Source organism: Limanda limanda, chromosome 14, assembly GCF_963576545.1.
Source record: "Limanda limanda chromosome 14, fLimLim1.1, whole genome shotgun sequence".
NCBI lineage: Eukaryota > Metazoa > Chordata > Actinopteri > Pleuronectiformes > Pleuronectidae > Limanda > Limanda limanda.
The window spans coordinates 10841623-10863189 of NC_083649.1; the positions used below are offsets into that span (position 1 = coordinate 10841623).

Sequence of the window (21567 nt, forward strand, 5' to 3'; positions counted from 1 at the left end):
CTCAAGCTCCGTGAGATTGGATAGGAAGAGTCTGGGAGCTGCCATCTTTCAAGTCCTCTCCTCAGATGTTCTGTGGAGCTTTGAGAAGTCTGGCCACTCGGGGACAGTCAGACTCGACTGTCGGCCACTGCAGGGCTGTGCTGAAAGGTGAACGGTCATCCCAGGCTCAGGTTGTAAGAGGATTTCTTTCTGGACCCTTCTTAGAGTTTGCCAGAGATACAGTATGTTCTGTTCAGGATGTACCTCGCCTGATTGGTTGAGTGAATTGAGTCAGTTAGTTGAGGTTTCTCTTTTCATACCTCTTCTCTGCCTGTAAACTAACTCAGACACTACACAGGCAACGTTCTGGAGACCTCAGAAACCACGACACAGATGAGCTGAGATCAGACCTGTCCTCAGAGGAAATAAAGCAGCACAGAGAAAAGATAGACTAAAGAGAGGCAGAGAATGTTTTCATATTTCTTTTTATTATTTCTCTGGAAAAGCACAAGTCAATGTGCCACCCACGCTGAGAAAAACAGGAAAGCTGTCTGACTTAACACGAGGGAACGACGTGTCGCACCTTCAATGTATAAAACATCAGTGCAGAAAAAAATTACCATCTATATGAAAACACCAGGCATCAAGGAAGATGCAGGAGCAGTGACGTTGTATTAACATAAAATAAGTGGTTGGTCAGCGACGAAACAGGCAAGGTGGTGCACGTTTGTTCATTGAAAACATTTGACAGCTTCATCATACAAATAGTTGTTTATTTATTGTGTCATATCAAACAGGAGAAATGGCCCAAAGAGAAAACGTCAACTTCAACAGACAATGAACAAACAGAACAAAAATCCTGATCTTATACTTTCATTCTCCAGCTTCTACAGATATTTGGCTTATGTCTTGCTTTTCTCACACCATTAAAGATCCTAATTTATGCAATAAAGACCGGATGGTCACAGCATTTTAACAGTGAGAAGAGGTTATAAAAACCATAAACTATCTGTTGTGTTCAGATCAAACCCAGATGTGAGAGCACAACTGGATGAGTTGTTGCTGTAAAAAAAAAAAAAAAGGAAGATAGAAGATCCCATTTAGAGTCAGATATTCCCTGAGGCAGCAACGCATCAGTGATACGTGTCAGGCTTTAGCATTGTATTGCCACTTTTTCTATTTCAAACATCTTATGTTTATTTTAATTTCTTTGTCTTTTAACATCTTAGAATCAACTTGGAAATATGTGTTTCTCCCTTTAATATGTTATTCCAGGATGTTTTTATGTTTGTTATCTTTAAGATCTAACAAAAAGTGCTGTAACAAAGTCTGCAAGTGCAGAAACACTGATTATAAAAACATAAATACACCTTTGAGTCAGTGTACGATGAATATGAGTCAAAATGACATTTTTATCATATTTCATGATGCATTTTTCCAGAATGTTTCTCTGCTGAATGTGCCACCATGCATCTGTGTTTGAGTTTCTCTAAAGAACCAGATAAACCAGAGAGTCGCCGATGTCCACGGTGAGGCCGTTGTCAGCCAGAGTGACTCTCTTCTCCTCCAGGTTGACGCTGAACACAGATTTACTGGAAATGGGCAGCTTCCCCTTCTCCTCTTGTCCCAGGACGGGCACCTGGCGAGGCCCCATCATGGGGTCCTCATACCTCATCAGCTTCACTCTGGACAGGTCTGGTGTAAGAGACAGAGGCACACAATGATGTATAGAATATTTTAACCCTCTTTGATTGTAACAATAGTCTTTGTATATTATACATAAAAAAACAATTTTGGTTGCCAACTATAGTAAATGAATTGGTGCAGTTTATCTTACAAACCTTTGAGGAGTCTGTTGACCTTGGACAGTCTACGGATGAGACTGTCTCTGCTGTCCCCCTGCCGGACTTCAACCTTCGTAGAGAACATGCCATTGCAGGGCTGAGGGTTGATCAGGGACACGCACACTCCAGGCTGGGTAGACAAAGGAACAACACAAATGCGCAATTAAAGCGTTAGTTTGAATGTGAAACAACTGTTATAATCACAAATGATGCACACAGTTGAACAATCACATACAGAAAAGAAAAAGCAAGTGCAAGCATAAAGCAAATATGCAACTGCAGCAAAATGAGATCTTAAAGCTGAAATGTGAATGAAAAAGATTGAAGATCCCATTTAATATGCAACAATAGATTGCATAAAGAAATTACAAATGCATTCCCTTAATGCTACTTAAAAAAAGTTATATTCTAGACTGAATAATTAATAAGAGTCATCAATAAATAATCAAGTCATAAAGGTAGAGTGTGGAATCTCACAGTCTGGATAGAAACTGCTCTGAAGTCTGGTGGTGCGGCAGTGACTCTTCTGTATTACTTGCCAGACAGCAGCAGGGTGAACAAGGCTGGATTGTGTAATGCCTTCAAGTGTCCATTGGAGATATCAGACATAAACCTACACCTGTCTAACACACACACGCACAAAGTCTGCACTGAGAGAAATTACCTCCGATCTGAAAACACTGAACGGTTTCCCTGGGCAACACTCCTCCTTCACTTTGTCGTCGCCCTCAGATGCAAACAGGATGTCGATCTTCTCCAACTGTAGTGTATTTGAATGAAAGAAGAGAGTACACAGAATAACAAGATTGTAACTAGAAGAAAACCCTTCAGTCACATTTCATTGAATATACACTGAACCGGCTTGAATTCAACACAGTAGAGTTTTTACAGCAGAGGAAAAAAAATCGAAAACCACGTAAAGCACTTCTCTGCTGATCGTTCATATTAACTGCCACCTCTCAAGCCTGTGGTGTTTGTTTCACAAAAGACAGATTTGGAGTCGTTTCTGTGACCATTCGTCTTCTGCTGTGATCGTTCAGACACGTGGGAGATGGTTTCAGGTGGGGTATTAGTTGTTTTTCTCTTTCCTGTGGTTAATTCTGTGCTGGTTTTACAAACTTATCTCAGGGCTTCAGTTTTCGACTTGACTAAGCTCCTGTGCAGACAAAAGAATTAAGGGCTTTCCTGACCAACAGCTGATCTCAGGATTGTGTCAACTTTCTTTTGCAGAAGTGGTGAAAAGCTTTAAAATGGAGGTGATTTTGAAGAAAACAAACAGAGACAAGACAAACAGAACTTCTTCAATTATTGACACATGTTTGTAATGAGTGGTTGCTTGTGGTTATTGTCCAACCGTGACAAATTTTGTATCAATAAAATTCAGACCCCTCAGGTGTGCGTTTGGTTTGGACAGACACCTTTTTTTCCCACAGAGGACAGTCCTCCACCAACTTGGGATTGATATTTCTTTGGATACTATCTCCAGACGATTTACCCTTTGGAGCTGACCAGTCAGGGATGAGGGTGTGGGGGACGACACCACCTCATTAGAGAACAGTGTGCTGGTGTTAACATGCACAATAAAAGTTTACACAGAATCCTGCCTGGCAGCCAACGACAGTAAAATCTTTATGGATGTTTTAATGGCCACCAGAGTGCGTAGGATTTCTCCCTGTGCTGCTGATGGTCAGCCTGATTATGTTGGAGAAATGTAATAAAACTGTAGATCCAGTGATTTAGTTAGCAGGATGAACTGTAGGATGTTCCCCTTGACACACAGCCTCTCACTCAAAGGGGATGGGGGGATGACTGACAGGGGATGGCAGGTTAACGAGGGGGATGAATCTTTGGTCAATGGATTGGATAGCACCCCCCTCTGATCTAGGTTGAATGTTTTCTAATTCTTGGACTGGTTGGCAACGCACCTCAAGAGAATTGGTTAAGTAGACCAGGTTTTCCATCAGAACTGCCCGCTCATCAAACTCCAGCTCCAGATCCAAAACCCTGGACCCGTTCTTCTCCAGGTTTTCCTACAGAACACAAACAGAATCACATGAGATGCTGACTTCGCTAATGGACGTTTATTCATATAAATAATCTGAACTCTCCTGAGAAATGAACAAGAAGTGAACACGTTGAGTTTTAATTTCCTAGGTTTCTAACATGCCAGCAATTTGTAGAATAAGAGGAAAATTGATATTTAATCCACACACTGAAAACATCAGAAATAATTCAGTATTATGCAGAATGTCCATTGTTTTGCTGATGTTGCCGCCACAAGATTAAGAAAAAATATGTGAACAAAAGATGCCAAAACAAACCATCAAACAAAAGGAAAGCTTGGGGAGAAAAGCTCAAAGGCTTGAGAGACAAACCACGGTCCGACACAGAGCTCCTCATGACTATTTATTAGTTTCATTCAGTTTGATCACTGTGGGAGAAAACAGAAACACCTGAACAAAGCCCTGAGAACCTGGGAATATTAATCAGCCCCAACCCTGTGATCTATTAGCAACTTGACCACAAGTTAATATATAACGGAAACAATAACTACTGTGAGACTTTAAACTTTAAACAAAAACCTCATCTAAAAGCAATGAGGTTTTTTCAACGAAATTTAAATATTTAGAATGCAAAGCAGCTAAATTGCGAAAGCTTGGAATAAGAATTAACAAAGACGTAAAGAGTCGTGGCCAAGTTGTTGCTTAATAAAAAGACAACACATTTTTTTTGAATTTTTATGAACACGGCAAACAAGTTAGTATGAAAAGTGAGCTTTCCATTACTAAACACTTTGCATAGAAATTCTGTAGAAACTCCTGGAGCACTTGATCTACAGAGTGTAATGATGTTCAAACTGTTTTGATATATTGGCAACAGCTTTGACCATTGTTTGTCACAGAGAGGGAGAAAGAGACAAAGCATAAGAGCTTTTGAAAAACGCAGACTGAAAACAATTCAACAGAACTACCAGAGCAGACTCTGGACTAATCAGAAGCAAAGCTGTGCACAAACACAAAAGATAAGCCACCTCACAGACACATTGTGTAAAGAGCTTCTGAGTCGGTAAACAAACTCAGCTTGAACAGATAAGACATTATGGCACGTGCGTGTCGACGACTGACATTCAATATCTCGAATGTGAATTCTTTTTTAATATATTATATATATATTTATAATGAAGCCTGTGTCAGAGGTGGTCAGAACGTGCCTTTTTTTGAAAATGATAACCCACGGTGATGTCACTATTTGGTTTATAGGCTGCTGGTTTAGTATTTTGCCCAGCACCATCTTGGTATTAGGAAACCGGATGTAACCATATTCAGAGGAGTGGTGGGTGGAGCCCGACTTAGAGCTCGAGGATACTGCCTCCCCACCTCCACCTGGGACATGCACGCCCCAAAGCATGGTCATCTATTCTACTCTTAATGAGGCCACAAATTACAAAACGAACATCCGACTTGAAACTACACATCGAGCACATAAACCTGTGGAAATATGTACTGATTATTTTCTACGTCCGTCACGGATCCAGTCTATGTTCTTTACACAGACACAATCAAACAGTACTTGATTGTCCCCTCCAGCTCCTCCAGACGTACCTTGATCATGGCTACGAAAGGCATCGCTTTCTTCATGTATTTCTTCAGCTCAGGCAGGGCTCCTAACTCGGTGGCTATCACTTTGTTGTCAGGGAGGACGCCGTTGTTGCTCTGGACCGAAGCCAAGAAAAAACAAAGACAGGAGAAGATGAACAGGAGCAGAGAGAAAGACGGGAACTTGGCAACTGATGAAAAACATGATCATCTAAGACACAATTTTTAAGGTATGTCAGTGAATACAGACTACGCTGTGGACCGCTGTACTTTTGCATACATATTAAACATGCTGGGTATGAATGATGGCTTGTTTGTTTCTCACCTTGTAGTGCTTGCCGAGCAGGGATAAGGCACTGTGCTGCCACGGAGGGTAGCTCTTGGCTACATAGATGTTGCAGTGTGAGGGCTTGGCTGGGGGCTTTGTGTCTCCTTTCTGTTAATATTGAAAAAGGAGATATTCAGATTCAACTCATTCATTCTGATCATCAGGCAAAGCAGCACACTGTGCGTTTGGATGAATCAAGAAGCCAGCTGTGGTGCGTGTGCTTGTGTGATCTTCCACGATGAAGATGGGCATCTGTGAACTTATATTACATGACAGCTGTCAAGTCGACTCTATTCCTGAACAGTATGCATGACTGTGTGTTCCCATTAATGTTATGTCTATAAATTAAACATTAGGAAAATTAGAGAAAGCTGCTTAATAGGCACACAATGCGTTTTTCCTTTACAGCTGACAGTTATACAGCTTTAAATGTATCAATGTCTGAGGATAAAAGGAAATACACACTCATCTTCCCCATCGTCCCTATTTTTTGTCTCTGTGGCACCAAGACATTTGCAACAAATAACAGTGATTGTAAGCATAAGATGTCGCCCTTTTTAAATACTTTCAATATTGGTTTTGCTTTCATCCCTACCCCTCTACAGTCAGTATTGGAGTTCCAACCTGTTAAACCATAAAATACATTTTTTAATTGTGTCTAAAAGGATTCAGGATGTCATGGTAGAGACAGAAGGTGATACTATCAACCAGAAAGACACTCAGACTCAGAAGTGTCAACTTCAGAGAAACAAAAATTAAAATTCACAGTGAGTGAATCATTTGGACCTGCCACAAATTGTAAAGGGTTTTTTCCCTGGCACATGCCTCATCTCTCCACCAAGGTCAGTGCTAATTGGTTCAGTACTTTTCCTATAATCCTAGTGACAAACAAAGAGACACAGGTGGAAACATAATCTCTTCAGTAGAAGCAATATCCACAGCTGCTACATGTTGAAAGGGATTTCTACACATGTCAGCATGCGTGACACGAGGTGAGAGAAACTGGTGAGGGGATGGGGATACCCCGAGAGCACAAGTCAGGTAGAACTCATTTTGGTTTAACAAATATTTGTTATGTGAAGTTTTCAAGTGGGAAGTCCCCTCTCTTTGTAAGAAGGTGATTGTTTCATACTTGAAATAGCTGCATTCCTAATCCACTTCAAGGTCAAACCCACACTGTGGAAAGTACTAAATATTCAGGAAATCATTTATCTAAACAGCAAATGTTATTCAACGAAGCTCGAGCTATTTTTAAACAGGAATAGATTCATTAAGGGATTTGGAATTATTCATATTTGTTAAGAACCCTGTTTCAGACATGACAGAGTGCTGCAGAACCCCAGCTCTATTTTTGGCTGCTGCTTCCTGATAATTTTTTCTCCATTCTCTGCCTCATTTTGCTCCGATCAAACAACAATGAAACTGTTAAACAATACATGAGAGAGAAAAGACTCCAATATAATACTCTCTGTGATTTAATTACTACACTTAATTACACAGCCAGACTTTTCATGAAAACTGTTAAAACAAATCCCATAAATTCCAAATCCTTTACACAGTCACTTAAAACAATCCATTGCAGCAGCAGAGTGGGAGTGAAGTATACACATATCGTACCTTGCTTTTTGGAGGAACCATGTAAGCTTTGAATCTCAGTCGGAGATCGTGTGCCGTCTCCATCAGGTACTGAGACGAACGAATCAGAATCTCATCGACTGGTCCCGCCACAGGCCAGGACGCCTTCATCAGAGAACCAGTCTATCGGGGGGGAGAGGAAGGTAGAAGGCTATCGATTAGAGGAAACTGCTGTTGGAGAATTCTAATATTAAGTAAGTGTTTAAAACAAATACAAAAGTTTGAGGCCCACTGGAGGCAATTAAACAACAAAGCTAGAGGTTCATGCACCTTGATAACAAAAGGAGGAACGCGTCTTTTGCCAGGTGTGATTTTTTTTATAATATAAAACCACATTTTTTTTTGTTAGTTCACTAGGCCTTATGGGTGGCAGCCTGAATGTATTCAGTTACTTATATGAAGGATGGTTTAGTTTAATTAGCAGACAGTTTTTCTTTTGTGTGAAACGGTCAGTCAGGGGAGTAGGGACCGGCTTTAGGAAGAGGGCTTGTTTTTTGTGTATTTTATAATTTGGCGTCACCCTCCGCTTCAACCCTTTGTGTCTCATTTTTGTTCACCGTTCACTTTTGTTTATGTAAATCGTTTTGGCACTATCACAATAAAAGGCTGCGTTGCCAGACACCATCCGTGCTGTGCTGCTTCCCTTACTCCGAGACTCCAAAACTGGGTTGTAACACGCATGTTTTCCTTATATCATGCAGCCCTAGTGCCAATCTCTCTGTTTTGTGCACTGCTGTGACCAATGAGTGCCTCGTAGCTCTTTAGCTCACGGTGCTGAACACATGATTGCTGAAAAACACTGGTTGTGGGGCTTTTGTTGTTGCTAAGCGACAACTGAAAAGCCCATATACAGAGCAGCAGCGCTCTTTCATATTCATAAATTTGAGTGTTAAATATATTCTTGGCTCTCTGTTCTGTGGGGAGCGTGAAGCGGTGTGCGTCGTCCTTCCATAGCAAAGAGAGAAATGAGCTCAAAGTGTAAAGACAAACTCCTGGTGGACACAAGCAGGGAAAATGTGTCAGTAGCTATTTCACACATGTAACTAGCAGTGGGTTCAGCACCACCGCATGAAGCGTGTATCCATTTCACATTGTTGATCCCAGGTGTAATCATGAAATGTTACTCCACACAAGATGATAAAACGTCTCCTTTGAGAGTTTCTGTTTTAACTCCGCAAATAGAAGGGAAGGGAGAGGATGAAAGCCTCCGTCAGAACACGAAAACAACAGCATGATGCCAAATCCTTATGTATCTCACCTTGCCCAAGAGACCCCAGGTGTATTCACAGAGGTGGGGGCAGATGGGGGCCAGCAGCAGGGTTTGTCTCTCGATGAACTGGAAGACAAGGTCCCTGTGCATTCCCTCAATAGCCAGCTCACGGTACTTATCTTTGGCTGCCTGCAAACACACACAAAAAACAAACAAACACGGAAAAACATATTAAAAAGGTCGTCCTCGCTGGTTATTATACGATTCCTAAACTATCCCATACACTGTATTCAATCCAGTGAATGCACCTCATGGTCAGAATGAGCTCTCAGTCCTGTTGTGCTCCAAATACTGTTTAGCTTGTCAATTGAGCATCTATTATGTCATCTCATAACATTGGGATGATTGTCTGTCACATGCAAGGATTAATACAAGAACATTTTTCTATTTACCTGGAACTCAAAGAAGCCGCTCTTCAGAGCCTCCTTGTACATCATCCTGTCGTAGTGCTGGTCCGTCTTCAGGATGCCTGCATTCATCTCACTGAATAAAAAACAAAGTCCTTTCAATCACTCTGCAAAAACCTAATGTTCCATTCCTGTTCCACAAACTCCACAAGGTCGCCATCTTCCGAGGGAATCAAAGGTCCTGAGTGTCTACTGTTTATTTACAAAAGAATAATCAATTTTCACCCGAGTTTATAAACTCACGCTGCAATGCAACATGGAGAGATTCACTTTACAATACATAAACCGATGTAGCGGACCGGTGTAGAACCCTGACCCTAACTATCCAGTAGTTTGTTGAAAATAGACTAATCCATTGATTGATAATAAATTCCAATTCTCCATTCATCACTTATCTATGTTTCTCGTGTTTATCCTTTACATTGACTTTGCTCAAGGATGTGAAATTCAGCTCTGCTTCCCCCAAGATTTAAACATATGTCCTCAACTGATGTCAGAATTTGATATTAAACTACAAACATTGGTGCCTGTCAGCTGCTACCACCACCTCCCAAATGAATTCCTGCATCTACCTGGAAAAGACCCGATCGTTGAAGGTGTCAGCGGGTCCCGTCCTCAGGTTGTTCTGGTTGGCAATCATCTCCTTCACCCACTCCACCCACGTGTAGAGACGCAGGATGCCAGCATCTGCCATCGTTTCTACAAAGTTGGCATCTTCCACGGTATCGCCGGCATCGGCCAAAGCCAGACGCATACCTGCGAGAGGAAATAAAGACGTGTGGCAAACAGGTAAGAGGAGGTTGGAAGAGGAGATGCCAGTTTTCAAGTTTTTCCCTACAAATCCGCTTCATTCTCTCCATTGCATTTGTGATTTGCTCAAATTGAGCCTACGTTAGGGAAATTAGCTTTTCTTTTCTCTTCTGCAAAATACTTTGGACAACCAGGCGAAGTTCACAGACTTAGTGGGAAAACTCCACGGTCTGAATAACTTAAAATAACCTCGCAGATATGACTCCAAGCTCTTAGACAGGAAGTCAATTAAATAGGTCTATCTGCTGTCAGGCCATAGGGTTCTTTTCCCCCGCGGTGGAACAGCTTCTCGACAGACACATCTATCCATTATTCAGCTCTCTCAGAACATTAAAAAGAATAGAGGGGATAGATCAACTGATGCTTAGATGTACTGAGGGCAGCAGGGATGGATATCAGGGTTAATCTAATTAGAAATAAGATAACATAAGCTCCCCTCAAACAAAAGGCTTTACTCTGAACTTAGATTTTGAGAAACCAATCCTGCTACGGTGCATCAATTGTCATTCTTGGGCTTAGAACTCTGTGGAAATCTTGTCTTCCTCTCATGTTCCTATAAATATTTGACTTCACAGCGCACTAATTTTTCCGCTGGAACTGTTCGTCCCATGGAGAGGCCGACGGTAGCTGCTGCTTTTCAGGAATAACGATTACGCAAATACATGAAAATCAATCACCGATTGGAACATATCTGTTGCAATAAAGCTGTTGGACATTATCTTGTTTCTCCTGGTTGAGAGATCACATTGAATGTATGCGGCCTTACTCGTTATATTTAAAGTACACATAATTAATACACTGAAACTCACTGCTTGCGGCCCACAATAAGGGATCTGATGTATAAAATGGTTCATAGCATCCAATAAACACTTCGGTCGTCTTATGAAGACGGGGCATTTTCTAATTATCTTCACCGTGGGATAAAAGATGTTTATAGTATAATCAAACATAATGGCCCGTGCACTAGGGAGACTCACTGTAATCACTTCTAAAAGTACACCTGATGGGTTTGCTCTCATATTTTTCAGTAAATGTGACAGAAATATAGAAATTGAAAAAATAATGATGAGAGAGTAAAAAAATAAGAAAACTCAGCACAGGAGACACATATCAAGACAAATCTGAACGTACCATCTGCTGAGAACTTGTCAATGGCTTCGGTGAGAGTGAGGAAGTTTCCAGTTGATTTGGACATCTGGTGAATAGAAAAACAGATGTTAGCCGCCACAGTCTTTCAAGTACGCCCACCCAAGTATAACCGAGTTCATTACGAAGCACAGAGGAATAAAATCATTGAGTCACAGACTGTCTGTGTTTCAATCCAAGACAAAGCAAAAAGAAAAAATGCAAATGAGAAGCACAGTAATTAAATTTTTCCAGCTTCAAACACTCAACAATTACTGGCACAAAGAAAGAGTAGTTTCAACAAAAACAAATATGTTAATTGTATTACTTATTAATGGGCAAAATCTGTAAGCAACTTATTTCTCCTCAGATTCTAACTTTATTTAGAGAAATATATACATTTATTATAAAAAACTAAACATTCAGGTTAATATTTCACCTTTTCAGAGTTGAGGAGCAGATGTCCATTGGCTCTCACTGCTTGTGGCCACTTCCCACTGTAGAAGAGAAAGTTCTCATTAGCGCCATTGTCGTTATCATCATCATCAATGCTGCTCACCTTTTTCAATCATTAGCCTTGTTATTCTGAGCCTTTCCACAGAAGAGCGAATGCACATTAGAGCTAGGTGATATTTTCATAATCAATTTTCCAATAGTGATTTGCATCTCAGAATAACAAACTAGTGTCCTAACCAACTCAGCACAAGACTGAACACAACAAGAAGAAGTGGAGAGTGAGTTAAAATACTATGTTGATTTGTGAGCTTTGGAGCTGCCTCTAGGCTAAAGCCAAGAAAGGAAGCTACTCACATTAGCGTCACATTTACTGCACAAACGTAAGTCTGTCAAACTACTTCTTTATCAATCTATGAATTTTGACATTAGACAAGATATCACTAACGTATATATAATCAAAACATTTATTTACATTTCCTTCCACGTGTTGTTGTGAGTTTTATTACATGCATCAAATCGAGCCTCTCATTTACTTGCTATTCTATGAAGATTGCAAACTCACTTGTCTTTTGGCCACATAGCCACGTGGTTGTACAGGTAATACGACAGGTGATTGGGAACCAGGTCTTTGCCCGACACACGGACGTCCACAGGGTACCAATACTCAAACTCCCTCCTCAGCCTCTGCAGATGCTCTTTGGGGATGTCAGTCTTGGGGAACGGCGACGTCTTGAAGAAGATGAAGTCCCACACCTCTCTGGTCATTTGCTGTGGCCTGTGAGAGATAACACGAAATAAATGAAAGTAACGAGAATGGTCAAGGTTAAAATGGGGGGGGGGTAATGGGCTGCAGTGAGTTGAGAAGTAATTAAAAGCCTGGTTATGCTCTTTTTTTGTCATGCAGTGTCATTTCTTCTCTCCATTTTATCTCAGTGCTGAGAAGGGGAAATGAGTTTGCCTAAATGCAAGCTGAGCTAGGAACAGATAAAAAAAATTGCAAAAAATGCAGCATTCATTATTGAGTGTATGTTTATATACATATTATATTTTTTTTTTTACTTAATGGATGAATCATCATATAAAATGTCTAACAGGCAGCATCTGTCAGTTGAAATGATTTAGTTCAGTTATTTAATCTGAGTAATTTCTGCCCAAGGTGAAACACGTCTGTGGATGTTTGACGGCAGAACAAGGGCAGGAAAAGGCTAAAAATATTAAAGAGAGCATCAGTTAGGGTCTAAGCATGTTTGTTTCGGTGTGTGTGTGTTTGTCCGTACTTGATGCCCAGTGGTGAGGCTCCCTGTCCGTTGAGCACGCCTCCCTGAAGAAGGTGGGCTACAGTGTAGTAAGCCATGTAGATGGTGGAGTCCGAGAGTGACTCAATAAGCCAATGCTCGTCCCAAGGAAGCCGCGTTCCTATGGTAACCAGGAGACGTGCACACGCACAGACACACATGATCATGAGAAAAAGGGAGTCAAAAATTATGAAGAGCAATTGTTGCCTGCATTGTATTGACACAATCTTTTGTTGTATTGGCCGCCCTGTAAAAGCTGGTTACATGCTAGTGCCAAGAAAAACAGCCACACAATGGAATAAATCCTGGGATTTATTGGATTATCCTTGGCAAACAAGAGAAAATGTTCATTGTCAAATAAACTAAACCAAAACACATGTGGCAAACCTGTTGTTTTTACAGACAACGGCAACTTGTTTTTCTCTCTCACTAAATTATATTTTGACTTTTTTGTTTTAGGGCTAATAAAGTGCAAGAAACGGTAACTAGAGTCTCACGAAAAGCAGCACTCTACCGTGTTGGTAGAGAGAGATCCCATTGAGAGCCTTTACCTGCTTCCTATGGTTGAAACTCAAACTTACTGCATGCTTGAGGAGTCATTAACATTTACAAGCAGCATGAGCCAAGACTAAATATCAAATTCAGATCACAATAAAATGAATGCACTTACTTACAGATTCTAATTGAAACAAAGGTAACTTGCTTTGCTTTAGTTACAAAAGAAACGGTACAGATCCCACAAAGACAATTAAAGACATTTATCTACTATCCTCATATTGCCATACAGTCTGTTTGTGGCTCATGTGGCGAAAAATAGCCTCAAAACTTCTGTGATCACATCGATCTAGAAACACATTTGATTTGCATCTCTGAATTGGAGCTTTCTGCGTACGAGAAATATTTGAGCATTGAAAAGTATTTTTTGCTTCTATAATTCGAACAGAAATGAGAGGAATCTTCACAACAGATATGCTGCAATCAAACCTCTGAGCGTCAGATTAGCCTGTTCATGTGTAATGCTGGTTGGAAAGTTTGCGCAACACATTCTGAAAGTGTGATGGGAAATTTCTACAGTAGTTCAGAGCAAGCATAGACTGTACTGCACTGTCCTGTACTAGGCTGTGCACCAGCTGGCATTCAGTTCTCATCTATTCCTGTAGGAGCAGAGAGGCGTACTGTTGTTATGTGCTTTATCAGCAGTCCTCTGTCTCCATCTACAGACAATAAGACAACCGGACGACTGGAGCTGTTGATCCTCTGATCCTCTAGCACAATATATAACATTGCTTTTTAATGACATGAAGATGAAAACCGCAGATGAAATCCAAGCTGTATAGATTACTCACATTAACATTCACTGGAGACCTGACACGGTGGATGAAAGCACTTACCCAGACCGTAGGTACGGGAGCAGGCGTGCTCCTGGAGCCAGGCCAGAGTTGCCTCAAAGTTTTTCCTGGTCTCGTCACAAAATCTAAAAATGCACACATTACATTTGTATTAAACAACAACACACAAGGATGCAGTTGTTTGTATTTAGACAAATTATAGTTTCTAGAGACAATATTTTTTTACACATGACAAATGATAGTTTCTAGACTCTACCATGAACACTGGACACCGACTTACGTTTCCAAAGTTTTGAGTGCTTCGCCGGCCTTCTGCTTCCACTCAGCATCTCCGTAGTCCAAATACCTGAAAGACACATAACATTGAACACTTGAGCAAATAGACAGCTAACAACAATCAAACAACATACTTTGAGTTTTTGTCATGAACTTAAATAACAAAGATACATTGAATTCACCTCCACTCAACTAGTGTTTATAAAGACCAATATGCTACTTCATAGCTGTAAACTGATTTCTTGCTATCACTAATGAACACACTCAATGTTATAAAGCCCACGGTTCCTATGATCAGAATACTTACCACTGGTCACAGAGAGCGACGACACACACATCAGCTGAACGTGACATCACCTGTTTTTCGGGCTCCATGTAGATCATGGCATCGCCCTGTGATCAATTAACACAGAGAGAACATCATTAAAATGAATGTAAATCCAGCAATGCAAAAAGAAAGCTCCATTCACAATCCAGGATAAAGCTAGGGTTCAATTTTGTCCTGCCACATGTAACGTGATGCTTTATTTACCCTCTCCACCAGCATCTTCTGAATGGGCTTCTTGACATCTTGCACCTTCTGCCCCTTGTAGCCATCGACCAGCATTATCTAGGACAGGAACACACGGAAGCATACCATTTCTACTGGTGCATTTCATTCACAATTCTTGAACCTCTGCAGTTTGCTCTTCAATCACAAATGATCATAAACGACTCAGTGGGAAGACGCGTCCTCATTACATACACATATGTGCTCCGCTTGAGATGGTGCTGCATCGCCCCCTGCAGATTGTGCCTACACTTATGTTCCCATCTCTTTCAGATTTACAGTCTTGTGACCTTTTTAAATAAACTATGTCACAATACTGGGACAGTAAAAAAAGGGGGGCTTAGCAAAAGATGAAAAGTAAGAGCGCTGAGGCCCATCTGTGTGTGCGTAGCTTGTACAAATTCAGGATGCTCTCAAACACACTTTCCCACCACTAGACAGAACCAAACTGTGTGAGAGCAACACATGACTCTTAGCCGGCCAATGAATAATTGATGTGCCTCAAGGTGTGAATCACTTGGTTTGTGTCTGGGAGATAAATCCTCAAACTTCAAACCTTCAGTTTAATCCATGTGGGGTTTGCAGGGGGGCTTGATTTCTGCTGACCTACGTAGACATTTTGTTTTGCTTGTAAGCCTTGTAAAGTCGACTCACCCCTTCATAAAACCCTTTCAGGTAGACTTTCTCCTTTGCCTCAGCCAACTTCTCCTTGTCATTCTGGCTCACGATCTTCAGCTCATCACACACCAGAGGAGCTGAGAGGTTCCCATAGCCGGGAATCTCTATGATAGGGATCTGATATGTGTGCACAAATAAAACTGGTTTAAGTTTTCTGAATCTCTATCACATTTATGTCTTTTAACTAGAGCTGATCAGCTTACCGGCTCAAAAGGCAACACCATCTTGTCCTCGATTCCATACTTCTCCCGTAGAGCCTTTTAAGGAATACAAGCATCAATAGCATCAATACAAATCAAAATCTATCATGTGCCTTTAAATCCACATAGTTCATTCCTCAGGAACCAAGAATTTAATCCGTCACAACTTCTCAATGCCTTCAAATGTTTAATAATATTGGTTTTCAAAATGCATTTTAAATTATAAACCCGTTTTCTTTTGTTGAGTCTTCTTAGACAACAGACAAATCACTTACACAGAAATTCCAAACCCGACACAAAACCCTAACCTGAGCTTACACAGAGATGCATAGGTTCAGTTTTCAGTGTTTCTTGGTAGCAAACTTAATTTGAGGTAAAAAGAAAACCTGGATGGCAGCAAAGCAGAGATTTATTTAAATGTCTGTAACCTCACCTGTTTTTTCTTGATGTCCCTGAGTGCAGCGATGTCATCAGGAGCGTCTGAGGGGACACTGGTAACAATCCCAGTACCTAAGGGAGACAGACAGGGCACAACATGTATTAATGGAAATCAGGAAGTTAAGTTTCCCTGGGATACTTTAAAAATACCTTATATAAATGTAAAGCTATTAAATGTTCATTTCCATATTTCTACAACTGCCAAGCTGCAGTGGGCAAGGGGTTATTTACAATTCACCTCACTCATTGCTTTCCATGTCCCAGGCTGTATGGCACCTCAATGAAATGTCTCCATTTCAACTTGTTCATTTCGAAACTCTTTCCTCATACATCCCAACAACAATTCAATAAGTCAAGGAAGAATGAGGGATCAAGCCCTGTGCATCAAGTTTTACCTACAGTGACAAGAGTTGGAAAAAAATATATATTTGATGCATTTAAAGAGCATTTTCTTGAACCTTTCGTCTACTGTTAAATCAGAATAACATCCCTCTGCTCAAGGGTATTCTGACTGCTCTGAGCAAAACTGACAAATAATCATTTCAACAGCCAGGGCATAATGTGACATTATTCTGCCTTTCAGAACCTTTTAAAAATAGATCTAACAACACAACCTCTCTTGATGAATTGATCTCTTCACTATCAGTATATTCACAATTCCTTGACTCGTACCTTTGTCCTCCTTGATAGTAAGCATGGGCAGAGCGTAGATAATCTTGTAGGAGGTCAGAGGTGCACTCAGGGCACATCCAAGGATATCCTACACAGAGGCAGAAAAGATTGAGTGATTGAAGGTTGGTAGATCAGACGAACCCGCATTAACTTTGGTCACTTGGGGGCAGCAGAAACTAGCAGAAAGAAAATGGGTACCTGTCCCAGTATTTCCGCGACCAAGGGAACCACTCCGTTCTCTTTGGTGAAGCCTTGGTAAGACATGTTCCTGGCAGATCTACTGGTGCAGATGAAAATGTCTCCGTTGTTCGTCTCAAAGGCGATATACTTCATGTCGGGTCTCACCCAGCAGTTGGTCTGACCGAACATGGTCTCTGGTCTCAGAGTGGCAGCAACCAGAAAGATGTTTTTCCCTTTCATGCCACTGCGGGGAGGAGAGCATCGACACTTTAACTTCAAAATCACAGCTAGACGTAGTTGTATTTAGTTTGTATTTATCAGTATCAGAAACATACTTAAGTGCATGTACAACTTGTGCTTCCCAACCTGAATTTTTGGTAATAGGAGCTGTGTTTGTAATTTGTCACCTGCTGTAAAAGACCTTGGACTTGAATTTTGCTGTGTACGGCTCCACCATCTTCATCTTGACGAGAGTGTACTCCTGAGGTCCGACTCCCTGCAGGTGAGGAGGAAACGTTATTACATTTTCCTAATATTGAATTACAAACTTCAAAGAAAAGGAATTTTCTTCTTCCACAATAATCAGCCAGAACAAGCACAAACAAAAAAAAAGGTACTTCATATAAAATCCAATGCCTATGATGTGAGAAGTAGTGTTTGCTCAGTCTCTTTTAATGTTTTCTATAGGATCCACAAGTGATCGTATAAGCATATCACAGTTTTTTCTCAACTAATATTTCATTTCATTGAGCCAGATGAGTGTACCTCGCCTGTCTGCCGGTCATGGTCCATGCAGGGCTGCCCATCCTTGGGGGAGAAGATGGTGTACCTGCAGAGGAGTCAAACAAGGTGATATTTACAACTAAAAGAAAATGTAATCCCGCAAAAGATATATTAAACTGCTGGAGACCAAAAGGAGAATGTTAAGGTCAGTTATCTATCAACCGCATTAAGACAAGTGCTATACAAATATAATTTCCATGCCTAACCCAATTAAACCAAATGACACCGACACATTCTCCCAGGCAATACGATTCAATGATTGTGACAACAGCTAACATGAAAGTGTTCCTTATTTTCTCAGTGTTCACTATTTCACTGGAAGAATGGCACTACAAAGCAAGTTAAAAAAATCTTACCTTTAAATTCTATTAAAAACCTCTAGAACCATCTCACCTTTTGCCAAACTTGATCTTCTTTCTCTCCTTCAGTGTGATGAACTGCCATCGGACGAAAGAGTCGTAGAAGGGGTTCACATCTGTGGTGAGGAATGAACGCCTCCAGTCCACCTGTGACATGATAACACGTAAACATAGTTCAGGTACAATCTATTTAATTAAATTCTCTATCTTATTATCCTCAAGGCTAATAAGCCTGGCGGATACATATAAGGTATCAAAAAACATGACTATGTGCACATCAAGGCCGCTGTGCAGTGTGTGCCTCTTAATACAGCTGTTAAAATAAATAAGCAGCCTTATATTCCATGACGGAATAAAAAAATAAGGTAAATCAAAACACAGATTTATGGATTCTGTTGTAAACAAGTGACAGACACAGACAGATACAGAAACAGTAAGATAGCTGTTTGCTTGAATTAGATGAATATATTTAGTTACCTTGACACCCATCATCTTGAGGTCTTTAACAGCCAGAGGAGGGAAGTAGTCCAGCCAGTGTTCAGCATTGGCAAACCCGGTGATCTCCTGGTCCTTCAGGCCCAAAGACCTCATAATGTCCCACTGGTAAGTAGAGGATCCAGCTTTGGCAACTGCTTTACTCTATAAGAGGAAGAAGACAGGTTGGAAATATTACAAATAAAAGGTGAAGCATTTGGATGAAAAGGTATAATGTGGATAAGAGAGATGCATGAGCAAGATACATGTTCAAAACATCACGTCCTATATGTTTATAGTACTTTATGGGATTCGATCACATCGTGCTTTTAAATGAAAATACTCCGATTATTTTTAAGGAACAGATTATCTACTCCACTGCATATCGTTTAAAATGCCATAAATCTGGTCCCTCAGATCACTGACCTTCTTGCCCTTTGCCTTGTCCTTGATGATGAATTCATCAGATATCTCTGGCTTCTCCTTCTCTTCTTCATCCTCATCTGGAAACTGTGGAGGGTTTCCATACACCTCCATCTCTCTCTTCAGCTTGTCTGCACAGGCCTGGTGGAAATGATATTGAAGTATGAAAACCAGAAGGAAGAAAAAGTCTGTGTGTGTGTGTGTGTGTGTGTGTGTGTGTGTGTGTGTGTGTGTGTGTGTGTGTGTGTGTGTGTGTGTGTGTGATGGATAGGGAATAATCAGATAAATGTATTAAATATCAATATTAGTTAAAGTACAGTGCTGGTTAAATGAATACCACTTGTCTTTTTTTCATTAATTGTGCAAGAACATTTTAAAAGGCATCAGTTGTTTTTTGTAGAATACAAAGTGGGAGGATAATGAAGGTCATGCAAAAATGTTGATCGTTTATTATTGTTACAAGGGAATGCTGACAATTGGCATTCCTAAAATATCACAACACTAAAGTAATGATCGGAGAGAAATAAGATAAACCTACTTTTATCGGCATTCCTGTACAGTGCAGCCCAAATGGGAAAAGGCATTTTTTCCCTTTCAGCGACTGATAACCAACACCAAACTGCAAGGAAAAAAATGAATAGAAGCAACTCAGACACCAGTGATCGTAGTTTGACATCTGCATTTCAAACATCTGTAATACAAAGTTAATTTGACTGCTTCCTGCTATTGTTTGCAAACTCACCTCGCACTTTGACAAGCTGAACGTATGGCCAAGGTGCAACCGGCCGTTCATGTACGGGTAGGGGAAGGTGACGAAGTACTTGTTTTTGCTGGAAGGAAAAAAACACAATGTTTGAGAACCACATCTTAAGAATCATTGCTGATCTTTCATTTGTCGGGAAGATGATATTTTCATCTGCGTTTGCCAGTTAGCAGGATTACCAGGGAAATTAGGTGGAAGGATGAGGCATTGGTCAGGGAACAAACATCTTTGGTGGGGTTCCAGATTGATATTGTGAGACAGGGTACTTTTTGACATCTTCACCAATTTTCTAGGGAATGGATTCATGGATCTTGATCTATCAGTGTGTGTAATCTGGTGTGGTTTAATTGAATGCAAGGGGACTGGAGGTATGCTTGCTACTGAGTGCCATTCTGTTTATAATATTTATACCGGCCGATATCAATTTTACACCCTCATATCTGTATAACCCCAAGATATCTGTAGCAGTCAGGCTCTACTACATAACCACAGCAATACAAACACTTTTAAGGATTTGTTGCAGTCGCAGTTGTATCAGATCAGTTCAAGGAAGACGTTCCCAAGTACAACCGTCTAGTTGAATACATAACAATACCTGGTTCAAGTGTGTAAAAGGAAGTAAACCTCCTCTGGAATCAAACAGGTTTCTTCTTCATGAAATTTCACTCACTGATTACTTTCCCCAACTGTTGAGGGCGCATCCTGGTCGAATGTCTTCTCCCTCTCCCACTTCTCCTGGATGTCGAGCTCGATCTTCCTCAAGAAGTCCAACTTCGCTGTTCCTTTCCGCTCCTGCAATAAAAAAAGATAACCAGAGAGGAGAGAGTTCATCAGAGGAAAGACACAGTGCGGTGATTGTTGCAAGGGAACTCATCACACTTGCCAGGACAAAGAAAAATAAATAAATAAATCACATTTTAATGGACATGTTCATACATGAGAATAAAGATGAATATACGAGGAGGGAAGATAACAACAAGAACACTTGATAACAGCTGTTACTTCTCGTCCATCTGAGTCAGATGCATTTCTGCAGTGGGCTCGACTAGCTCAACTAGCTTGTTAGCTAACTCAGCTAACAGCTACAGTAACTTAACACACTGATATAACGCATCCACCTCCTCTGAAAGCGGGTGTACCACTTTCTGCAGGTTGTAAACAAGGATTCGAACCTACCGTCATTTTGACCTATGTTACCAGCAGGTTGTGGCTCGGTTGTTTGAACAGCACAACTAGTTGTTCGGTCTGACAGGCTGAACACACGCCACCGGTGCCTGGCTGACGACACCAAAGGAGCACGTTCTCGCAAGGTTTTCTGGTAAGTGTAGTCCTCTCGACTTTGCGGGCGTCGCGTCGACTCACATTCAAACACATAGACATATATAAAGACTAGAGCCGGACGTCACCACATGGCGGCCATCTTGCTACGGGGGCAGCTCGCTCACCCATAACATTGTGTTGGTAGCATAGACTGTATATCTCCTAAATTACAAATTTAACAGACACATGATTTAAATGGCTTCCATGACATACATGTAAGATTTCTTTATGTTTCCTGGGCTAATTTTACTCAAAGATTTTTAAAAGGACTGTTCTTAAAATTGTTTTACTGAAATACGCGAAAAATGTTCTATAATAATAATAATAAAAATAATATAGTAATAATAAGAATGATAT

At 40.7% G+C, this 21567-nt stretch overlaps 1 protein-coding gene across 1 annotated transcript; it reads right to left on the reverse strand.

The window, feature by feature from the left end:
• Nucleotides 1–731: 731 nt before the first annotated feature.
• Nucleotides 732–21168, reverse strand: lars1b (leucyl-tRNA synthetase 1b). Its single transcript, XM_061086068.1, has 32 exons — nt 21067–21168; nt 20561–20682; nt 19870–19957; nt 19666–19746; nt 19131–19268; nt 18708–18869; nt 18265–18377; nt 17854–17917; nt 17496–17584; nt 17107–17332; nt 16909–16996; nt 16232–16308; nt 15802–15855; nt 15575–15715; nt 14903–14980; nt 14678–14763; nt 14375–14440; nt 14137–14219; nt 12728–12866; nt 12013–12225; nt 11434–11491; nt 11001–11064; nt 9632–9815; nt 9045–9135; nt 8641–8781; nt 7365–7505; nt 5745–5855; nt 5426–5536; nt 3749–3853; nt 2488–2583; nt 1821–1953; nt 732–1674 (listed from the first exon to the last, which is right to left on the reverse strand). The coding sequence occupies exons 1-32, from the start codon at nt 21070–21072 to the stop codon at nt 1469–1471; spliced, it is 3555 nt and encodes a 1184-aa protein (XP_060942051.1). The 5' UTR covers nt 21073–21168; the 3' UTR covers nt 732–1468.
• Between the last annotated feature and the right edge of the window lie 399 nt (nt 21169–21567).

Coding starts and splice junctions, on each gene's coding strand:
- lars1b (XM_061086068.1), bottom strand. Junction 15,856..16,231: donor GGGACATCAAGAAAAAACAG/GTGAGGTTACAG, acceptor ATTCCTTAAAAG/GCTCTACGGGAGAAGTATGG. Junction 1,954..2,487: donor TCAGTGTTTTCAGATCGGAG/GTAATTTCTCTC, acceptor TTGTCTACCCAG/CCTGGAGTGTGCGTGTCCCT.